This window comes from Pygoscelis adeliae, unplaced genomic scaffold (assembly GCF_000699105.1).
Source record: "Pygoscelis adeliae isolate BGI_AS28 unplaced genomic scaffold, ASM69910v1 Scaffold465, whole genome shotgun sequence".
NCBI classification, from domain to species: Eukaryota; Metazoa; Chordata; class Aves; order Sphenisciformes; family Spheniscidae; genus Pygoscelis; species Pygoscelis adeliae.
The window spans coordinates 619,817-630,841 of NW_008824812.1; the positions used below are offsets into that span (position 1 = coordinate 619,817).

At 44.5% G+C, this 11,025-nt stretch overlaps 1 protein-coding gene across 1 annotated transcript in view; it reads left to right on the forward strand.

Moving 5' to 3' along the window:
- The window catches only part of LOC103917156 (vascular endothelial growth factor receptor kdr-like), a 131,883-nt gene that overhangs the window by 22,788 nt on the left and 98,070 nt on the right, over positions 1-11,025 (forward strand). The window contains exons 2-3 of the mRNA XM_009324265.1: positions 6,311-6,407; positions 10,415-10,626. Of these exons, the coding sequence (XP_009322540.1) occupies positions 6,311-6,407; positions 10,415-10,626 (309 nt within the window). The remainder of the gene's footprint in view (positions 1-6,310; positions 6,408-10,414; positions 10,627-11,025) is intronic.

The following is an 11,025-nucleotide window of genomic DNA, read 5'->3' on the forward strand; positions in this document are numbered from 1 at the left end:
CAGTAACCTACAGGGGTTTGGCCTGTGTCAGCACCTGATGAGGAAGTCACAGCCCCCCTCCATTAAGCACTGTACAGATGCATAGGAAAAGATGAAGGGTTTAAATCTTTACAGACAAGTTAAATTATTATCCTCGATATACACATGGAGAATTGAGGCTTAGGAGAGCAAATAACCTGATCAAAACTAACTCCCTGAGCAAATCAGGAGAGGAATGAAATGGGAGAGAGGCACTCGAACCACATTAGGTCTAGAGGGTGAGTTACCCTCTAACAACGCTTTCTGACCTACACGTTCCCCATCTGCAGCCCATCACGGGGGCCTTTGGCCTCTGTACTGACTCGGTACCCTTCAGGTGGCTTGACACAGAACTCACTAGCCGGCAGAAAAGAAGAAAATTGAGAGGTTTGTTCCTGACTTACAGCCAAGATCTTCACCACAAGAGCACCCCTTCTTCTTTGCTGGGAAAGTCAATGCTAGCAATAATATTTCATTTAGAAAATTTTGCATTTTGAATAGAGAGCATAAGACATTTTATTAATAGTGCATGAGTCTAGCAGAATCAAAAATTGGATGTCCTTCTCCCACCCAAATTCACAACAAAAAGGGGGGAGGTGGGTCTTTTTAGTTATTTGCTACTGTCTTTTTAAGCCTTTAAAATAATAGAAAATTACTTGATTATAACAAGTGAAAGCTGATTCCAGGAGCTGAAGACTTAATAAACACACCAAATATTGCAAGGCGTGTGATACAATAATGCTGGCAGTACTGTCATGTCTTCTCTTTTCATAGGGGGTAACCTTGAAATAAACCCTAAAATTATTACAGGCCATTGGTTTAAACACACACAGCTTTTCAATGAATCCTTGAGCTTTCTAATTCCAGTAAAAATGGGGTTTCCTTGGGGATATAGTAATGAAAACACCCCTTAAAACGGGTACCTCTTCATTTTTCAGATGTGCTCACACTGTGTGCTTGTGATGAGGTACCCTGGCATCTCAGAGGAAAGCACGTTCTGTCTCCTTCATGTCATTTACTGCTGCAGACACAAAGTTGTTTGGAGAGACTAAGCTTCACCAGTTTTTCCCTGGCAGGCAGCATAGGTAACAGCTCTTCCTCTGCACGATCCATATTATTGGCGATCACCTTATCACTGGTGACCAGGGCCATGCACGCTGTTTGTACAGCCCCCATTGATTCCAGAGTGGTTTCAGAGCACAGATTATGCTCCCGATCCAGGCTCTGCCTCAGAAATGCTTTAAGGTAAGCACGGCTTACAAAAGTATCCCCAATCTATTGCCAGCAATGAACAAAACAGTTTTTAAATGTTGTGTATATGCTTCTCCCCTTCCCCCACTAAAATCAGCTCTAAAACTCTGACTTCCAGTCCTTTCTAATGGGACCTGATGTGTCCTGGGGCCCAGGTCTATGCACAAGAGTGACTTTACACACATGAATAGTCCCTGGAGTTCAATCATGTGCAAAAAGCTATTTGTGTGCCCAAGTCCTTGTGGAATCGGGGCCTTAGTCTAACCTGCTTCATTTAGCTGTCAACACAGTGGTCTCCGGTTTGCCTAGCAATTATTTCTTTTTCATCTGATGCAGAGGTTAGGTGCTCTTTGATACTGTTCTTTCAGCTTTCCCCTCTGTGCGCTGCAGTGCCCAAAAAGGGATATGTGTATCTCTCAATCAGATATCATATTGACGTTAGCTGTCACTATGTGCAATACCTAGATACGTTCAATCTCACAAGTATTTGTGAGTGTTCTTTTGGGGATAGCTACTGGGTAGTTACAGTGCCTAGAGGATGCTTGAAGGAAGGCTGTTACAATAAGAAACAGAGATTAAAAATAGTTTTTATCCATGCTCACTGATGGTCCTAGCATGAACAATCAGGCTTAGCGTGGGAGGGATCTCCCTCAGCCAAGTGAGAGAGAGTTAGAAATCGTCTGACAGAGAGGTGAGGGAGGTCACACATTACCCTCTGCCTCAGGATCCTCCCATGTTTAATGTTGGCTGTGCTGCAAAATTAGATTATCCCAGGAAAAACAGTTTTCAATATACTTTTCTTCCCTGGATAATGTATCAGTCAACCTTTCACATTTCACTCCCAAGGATTTGTGTGGTTGTGCTGTGTTTGGGGTTTTCACCGTCAAGAGCAGAATGTTAAAGTCTAGATAGAAGGTAAGAATACACTCTCAGAATTAGAAATGGTGCAGTGAGGCTCTGGACAGAAGGTCTGTCTTGCTGCAGTCAACTTGCGTTGGCAACAAGTAATGGAGGACAGGAACCTAACATCAGATGTAGCATGTCAGTTCCCAGGAGGAGCCTGTCTCTCTCCCTTGGTTTACAGAGGGGATGTTGTGCTAAAACCTATTTGTAGCTCTGCAGGAGGCAACGGGCTCTCTGCTAATTCTGCAGTATTATCACTCTAGCATCTTATCCCAAAGGATCTAAGGAAGGATGCTGCACCAAGTTCCTCACCCCAGCCAGACAGCAGGGTTAGCTTCACAAAGAAAATGGCAGGGACAGCCATGGCACCGATGCTGTTTTCTGGGCCTTTATACATCGTTCTTGCAGAACGGAGCCTGCCAAGCTGTGTGTTCCTCTGCAGAGCTTCGCTGTGGCAGTGGCAGGGTTGGCTTGAGTACTTGTTTTTAATTTTATGACCCTTGTAGCCCTAGAGCAGGACCAAAATTATTTAGCAGAGGAGAATGTTATTTTAGGCCTGGACATTGTAATTTGAGCTGTGCAATCAGAGCACATTAGCTTCAGCAGGAAAAAAAAATCCAGCAGCATGGGTCTCCCATCCCAGTCTGGGCAGGTTGTAGTCCTGGTTTTACAGCGTACCACAGAGTATTACCTCAGAAAGTTGTTCTTCAAGTCTGAGAGTTTTTATATAAAGTGCAGAGTAGCTGTGAAAAACTTTTTTGAGAAGCACTAGACATGTATCGATTAAAGCCAGAAAACCAAAAGGAAATACATCAAAATGGTGAACATTCACATAGGAAGGAAAGAAGAACATCCACAAGAAGAAGGAGAAGCACTGCAGCTAAGCTACATGGCGTATTGAAACAATGCTTTTCTATGGGATGCCAACACTGGGTTTACTTTGCCCTTCCCAGAACTATCGCACCTGCCTGTGTTTCACCACTCCTGCAATCAGAAGCTTCCCAGCAAGTCAGAGACCTGCACACAATGTCCCAGAAGACTCAGTCTTTGTACAAGCTAAACTGTCTCGACCTGCAACCCAGGTTGCCCTGGCACCACAGAGCGGTGTGAACGAGGATCCAAAGCTAAACAAATGTTAGGGCGCAGGATTGTGGAAAACGAGGGTATGCACTGCCAAGCATGAGGCAGCCTACGTGCCTGCTTCCCTCTGCAGGAAGCTTCTTGCAGCATCCTAACGCCTTCTTAAAGCCACGAGTCTCCTCAAATATATAAAACAAATATGAAAGTGGAGTAGATCCCTTTCTTCTCATCCAACATGCCCCGGGGCTGTCCCCAGCTTTGCCTCCAAAAAATGAAGTCTAGCTCTAAAGGGACCATGGGAGGTTAAGAATTTTGTGAGGCATCATCCTGCCAGTTTTGGCATTTAGGTGTCCTGATGTAGCACAGCCGCACCTTTTCCCCCGCTGTTATAGAATCATAGAATCATTAAGGTTGGAAGAGACCTCTAAGATCATCGAGTCCAACCGTCAATTCTCTCAGTTTTGCCCTCAAACTCTTTTTTTTTCCAGTCCACTCAGCTGTGGCTCTGGAGTGCCAGAAAGGGCACACGCTGTGTTTATATAAACCCTCTGTCACCTGGCAGCAGCGATCAAATGTGTGTGTGGCAGAGGAATTTCTCCTGTCCTCCATGGGGTAGAAAAGCACTGAAATTACACTTTGCTTATTCTTTTCTTCGGCTCCCGAAGCCAAAATAAACTTTGGGAAAGAAGTAGCTCAGAAGTATAAACAGAATAATTGAAAAATACTTTTCTTTCTTTTAGCAAAAACAGTCTCAAATATTATAAAAGCCCAAGGACCGGTCACAACAGCAGCTCAGGTCTAATGCCAGCTGCCTGGCACTGCGCTCCAGACCCCTCTGACAGTGTCACACTTGCTCATGAGAGGTAAAACTCAGGCCTGTTCAAAAGGCCGGCTCGAGACATCAGCTAAGCCCCCCTAAGCCCTAAGAACAACTGAAGGCACAAGAGGAAAGAAATAAAGGATTATTTCAAACCCCAGGATTTTCTAAGTTGAAGCAGCACCTGGCTGAAGTCACAGCATAAACAGCCCGGAGCAGATCATGGTAGTAGCTGTGTCCTGGGAGAGCTACGCAGGACCCAAACAACCCTCAGCTAGCAACTTAAATGACACTTGACAAACATATTCAAAGCTGGTGGCCATTTTTTGGATTGTTTTTGCAAAGCTCAGCACATGGTCTTAAGAGACTGAAATACCTCAGCACCATGAAACAACACATGCCAAAGCTCAGCCCATGCTCAGTGTGAACTGGTTGTTTCTAGAAGCCGGAGGGGACTCGGAGTCAAGTGCAAGGGCATGCTTGCCTGATATTGTCTCTTCCTGCGGAGTTTTTTCTGGTTTTTTTCTGTTGATTCTTTGCTAAATGTGACGCTGCACCCTGTACGTGTCATGCTGAACGTGTTTAGGAATAACGGTACTTCTTAAAAGAAACAGGGGAACTGCAGGGCTGGAACCCACTGGCTATTTTGCTTCCACAGCGTTACATGTAATAGCAGTTCTTAGGTAGGGCCGTGCTAAATAACGTCACACAGATGCGCTGGAGGGAGTTTGTGTGGGCCAGCTCCAACTTTGTATTCTGCAAAGGACTTTGGAGATAGAGCTACAGTGTCATCAGTTATGCAAAACTGGGAGGGGGGGACAGAGGGTATCTCTGATGCTGAAGTAATGGTCAGGACTAGTTTGAAGTCTCAGCTAGAGGTCTATAGGAAGGGGCAGTACGCCTTCAAAGGGAGTCCAGCAACACGCTGTCTGGGCAGGATCCCCTTTGGGAAGGAATCTCTGGTGCCGTGAGATTAGCTGGCCTCCGCTGAGTTACTGACGGGAATTCGAATGGCTCATGGAGGAAGCCAGGCTCTCCAAAGTGGGAGTGATTCACTCTCCAGGCTGAGAGAATATGCCAGGCTAAGAGCATTTTACTCAAATCCAGCAAAAAAGAGATGAGAGTTGGGAGGTGGGAGGCAAGAAAATCACTGTTTCATCCAGTTGAAAAGCCCTAATGTTTCTCTTTTTACTAGATATGTTATCTTCACTATTCTGCTGAGAATAATGCCTTTGTTACAAGCCCAGCTAAAGATTTCTGGCTTATCAAGTTCAAGGCAAAGGAGAAGATACAGATTTGAAGAGCAGGAGGGGAAAGAAAACATACGGCTTTAATGTCAGAGCTCTGGAAGCTGAGATACTTATCTAAGTCTGTTTTCTCCTTTCCTTGATTATGTTACTTTGAATTTGGACAAGGAAACCAGCCTGGCCAACCTCACTTCTGTTTCTTCTCAGTTTCACTTTCTGAAAATTATATTGTCATCGATGTACATTCAGATATGCATCTCACTGAGGACAGTTTCACATTCAGAAGACATTTCCTGAGCCAGGAGATGATGATGATAGAGACCTTTATCACTACTGTCATTGAAGACCATTGTCATCAGAGACCTGACAAACCTTGTCACACTAGCGCTGATGATGGTGTCCCAGACACCACTGCACATCTGCCTTGGAGCATTACACCAGTATACTGCCACGATGCCCACAAAGCAAAAAGCTCTCTATTTAGTCCCAATGAACGGTTTTTGATTTGCTTTTAATATAGCAGATGCTTCACAGTTGTGAATCAGAGTTGCTCCCCAGAATTATTGTTTTCTCTTCTCCCATCGATTAAAATGTAACGTATGAGTTCACACATCAAATTATTTCCCAAAGACCTGACTCCTTCCACTTTTATATGTGTGTAAAATCCTTTTGAAACGAATCTGTTCTCTTAAAACTGCAATGATTCAGTAATAAAGCTAGCTCTAAATAAAAGGAGAGAAAGACTACTAGCAGAAATGCAGGTGCTCAGTGTTAGAAAAGAGAGAGATGAATAAAGGAAACCAAAAACAAACTAAGGGGATCTCACAACTAACTCCACACTCAACTGAATTGCATCAGTATAAATGCAAGCACTGTGTGGGCCCCCAAATTAGGAACTATTTACAAAACAAAAAGCTTGCCTCAACTGTATTGTGCCTGTTCTAACCGTACTGAATAGCCTGCCTAATGATGATTTCTTCTTTATTTGGGTCAGGTCTCGCTGAGGAAGAATTTTTTGAGAAACCAACACTAAGCACTGCGAAAGACCACATTGTCATCTTACCAGGAGAGACCCTAAAAATAAAATGCAGGTAAGGATTGCTCCAGCAGTGCTGGATTTGCTTGGTTGTATTGATTACCTCGGCACAGTACAGCTTCTGGGTAGGGTAGAGCAGAGACTGCTGCACAGCCAGCTGGGAGCCGGTGCTGTTTACCCTCACATGCATTTCTGCGTGGAGGAGAATTTGATGGGCTGAAATAGAGCAGGGAGGAAAGTCTCAGGTCAGCGTTCAGCTTGGCCAGATTCTTTATGTTGTAAAGGGGCCCAAGCAAAATCCTGAGTCAGCACACGGGAAAGCTTATGGGAGGGAGATATACCACGCTTAAGGACATGGCTGGAAAATCCTCATCTGAAAATAGGTTCAGATTCAGCTCCTCTGCAGCTAAAATCACTCTTTTGCTCCCTGTCCGTAAGTAAACGACAAACAAGATCACCAGGGCATGTCATTAGCTCTTTGCGTATATATCTGAGCTTAAACTTCCTAACCTCAAATACCATCTAACCTATAAGATGACAGTTAAATAACCAGCAGTTAGTATGTGAACATTCAAAGACCTGACCTGTTTAAACATATCATATTCTTTAAATCAAAGATAACCAGGACTCAAAAAACCAGACTGCTGATATTGTAAATTACGGCAGCTCTTCAGTTCTTGGCACAATGTGCAAAAACTAGCCATGCAAGAAACAAGCAAAATTTTGGCAATGATGTGTGTTTACAGGGAGACGATCCTCTGGAAATGGGGGGTATAGCGTTTGGTCACAGCTGACTGGCACACAACTATATGTAATACAAAGAGTCAGAGCACTTTCTGTGGTGTCAAACATACATTAGCTTGCTCGGTCACACAAAAGGCCTCAGACTGAGATGTATGTAGGTGTCGCTTGTTCCGAGTGTGATTTATACGCCAAGCTACTGTGAGAGGTTGGTTTTTTAATTTCTTCTGAGAGCCTTGTAGGAGAGAAGGCTTAAGGTAATGCAGACTATCACAGCTTCTCTCCCTCTCTCTCTCACACACACATTATTTTTACACCTTCTTGCAAACTCCCCTTGACTGTAGCCACTACATGGATGGTTTCTTGCAACAGAAGTTACTGGAAACAGTAAGACAAAGCAGTGGGAAGGTGAATCTAAGCTGTAGTTTATGCTGACACATATGTCTCTTCTGATTTTTGTCCTAGTCTCTTTAATTCATTGTTATAGCGAAAGATAAATTGACTCACACTGTAAATTTGTGATGTCTTCTGGAGTGTCAGGCAGTTTTTTTCCAAATACCTCCAGCTAGCCGTGTGGCTTATGAGGTCAAAACAACCTTACAGTGGTATTTTTAGCTAGGCAAGCAGCAAGTATGATGGCAATAAAGTTTAAACAGTCCTTTAAAATCTAGATGCAGTGCTTCATAAAACATGTTATGTGGACATGGGTTCAGTGTAGTGCTCCAGGCCAATTAAATCAACACTTTTCAGCAGTTCTCCATCCACTACCTTTTTAATCTGTAGGAACATCCTATTTTTCTCACACACCAGATGAATAAGTAGATGAAGAAATTATTAGCGCTTCAGTCCCAAATTGCTTTATGGATGCAAAGCAATAAATCCACACGACAGGTCTGAGAAACAGAAAAGTATGCTGGCGTGCTTCCGTGCTAGCATGGGAACAGAGGCCCGGAGTACTTCAGTGCCTTGACTCAGGTCACGCAAGAGCTGGGAATAGAAGCTGGAAGTGTGATTTCTGCACAGCGAGTGCGAGATTCCCCGTATCAGGTCCTTTGCGGATGTCCGTCATCCTGCCTCCTCTGACACACCAGCATCTGCACACTCATGGATTAGCTCCGGACTGGCCCAAAGGGAGCTCTGAAGTCCTTCGTACTTCTAGGGGGCATTAGGGCTGTGTGGAGCAGAGCACGGGACAGCAGACCAAGCAGGTAGCTGCTGAAGACTGCGGTAACTCTGTGTGAACATCCCTTCGCCCTTGAACTCCATTCATTTGAGGTTCTTGGCCAGGATTTCCCCATTTTTGGCAGCTTGGCCAAAGCTACTGCCGTGACTCCCCTCTGCCAGATGTGTGAAAATCCCAAAGCAATAGCCAAAGTCTTCATCTTCCACCAGGATAAAATATGCGGGAGGAAAAAGTGGGCATATGTAAGGAAGCATAGGTGTGTGAAATCCCTGACGCGCGCTGCAGAGCCACCGTTGCAGATTTCCAGCCCTGATGGACACCAGACTGCGTGACGGTAGAGGGGCAGGGACATGATGACACGCTGGGAGTTGAGTGTCTGAATGTGAAGTGGCATTGTTCCATATTCTGGGCCAGAAGTCCCATTTCTTGACAGAGGTGGTCATTACATCATTAATGACGTTAGTAAGGTAGGGACAGAGCCCTGGGTAGGGACCTCCACATAAAAAAAGAATAATTCATTGCTCTGAAGGACAGGAAGCTGGTATGACGGATGAGGTGGGGTTGTCCAAGTCAACAGTGCATCCAAAAACGAGGGTGAGGCTGCTCACCAGAGAGGATATTCACACTTTTCCCAGTGCTCTCGTTCAGCTACGTGCTGGGAATAACCTCAAGAGTTCAGCCCCATGTCCGCATCATCTTCAGGAAGGCGACAAAAGGACGGTCAGAAACGGGGGCCAAGAGGATGTTTGTTTAAGTGTCACTGAATTTGCTGGCAAACGCGTTCCCTTATTGCACCTATCGCACCACCACAAAGCCACTGGCACAGAAAGAGCAGTTAGAGTTATTAGCTAACTGGAAGCTTCACACAGCTTGCTTGTTAGATACGTTTGGTATTAGCATCTCTTATACTGTCGATGTGTCTAGATCAGATTTTTCCCTGGTGACACTCAGTTGGGGAAATCCAGAGGTTCTTACTCCTTCCTCAGCTCAGCAAATGCCGTTGGGTCAATGGGAATTCACTGAGTGAGAAGGGGTGAGTCAACCCCCCGCCCTTTTGAAGAGCGGCTTCTCTCTGCAAACACAGGCAGACAGAACTGCCTCCCTCTAATATTAACTTCTTCCCCAGGAAAATCCACGCGCTATTACCCCCATACCCCACCGGTTTCCACACTGACCACCAAAAAACCAGTCTGCTACAAGAAGACCATAATCTTCATCTCATAAGCATGTATAGCATGTACTAGTGCATCACTAGAGCCCTCAAAGTGCAGCCCAAGCAGAAGAGAGCTCCAAGAGCTCCTGCTGCCGTGGTGCAGCCTGATGTTTCCAGCGCAACAGGACGAGCGCAACCAGTGCCTGTTACCGAGCTAACTTAGATCAGTTGAAAGCTCTCTTGGAGTCCTGCAACAGGTTCTAAAAAGGCCTTGCTTTTGGTCGGTGAACTATGTAGAATTGCATTTGACATCAGCTGTGATCACAGATAAGACAACAAACGGGTCAGGTGGGTGAAATGGTGTATCACCTGCCCTGCTAGCTTTATGTTCTGACTGCCGTGACAAGGTGAAGTGAAAAAAAATGTCTTGAGCAGATATTCTAAGAAAGATTTGTAATCTGATTAGTTCCAGACCCTTCACAAAAATCAAGATTGAGTCACTGCTGATTAAGCAAGAAAGGTGACGCGACGTTACATAAATGTTCTCCTCTCTCCATGCAGCCTTAGTATAAGAAAATAAAAGTTAATTTAGCTGTTAAAATATGCAAAGTTCTCAGCGCGGAAGAAACATATAATTTTATCTGGTGCTTTCTAATGTTTGAAGTGGCTAAAATGTAGTGTTATAAAAACAAACTCATGTTCAGGAAGTCTGTTAAAACAAAAATTAAACTTTCCTCACAGGAGCTAGCTTGCTACAGTTCCCACAGACTATTCCAGGAATCTCCCCCGCTCTGGGGAAGAGTGTGGGGTGATCGACCTTAATTCCTTACGGGTGGAAACGCAAACACCCAGCAACCTTTATCATTCATTTCCAAATGACGAGAATAGGAACACTGGGAACATCGATGACAGTTGGGCAGAAGGAAGCCCAAATTTTGTCTGAAGTCATGACTCCATCTTTAATTCTGGTGTGTTGTGTTGACAGGGGAGCACCTTCTGTAAGCTGGCTTTTGAGGGAGGACCAGAAGGAAGACCCCCGGGTGCACATAAGTAATTGTCGCAATAACACAAGGCAAAGCTGCAGCATGCTTGTCGTCAGGAAAGTCATAGCTAATGACACCGGTTACTTCACCTGCATTCATGATGACTCCCCATCTAAAGAGGATCTCATGGCCAAGATTTATGTGTTTGTTAAAGGTAAGAATTTCACTTTGGTTTTTTGTTACGGCTTTTTGGTAATATAAGCTGTGTTCGCTGTGGGACCTGTGCTAGGTAGAACAAGCAATCCAATTCAGATGCTTTCACAAATCCCACCTCCCCCCTGGCCCAGCACTGGAGCAAGCACCAGCTTTGACATTTGGAAGAGGCTGGATATATTTGGATTTTCATGCCAGCTGAATTCACAGGGACATAGACGTGAGAACCAGAAATTACCTATCTTGTTCAATTCCGGGACTTGAAAACTAGATTGTCCTGTCTAGTTTTGTGTTCCAAATAACTGATACACTGATTTCTTTAAACCTCTTTTCCTTTTCTTTTAAGACTAAATTCTTTTATCCTAAAGGGTTTTGCTATCACAGTGCTTTTCCTAAGATT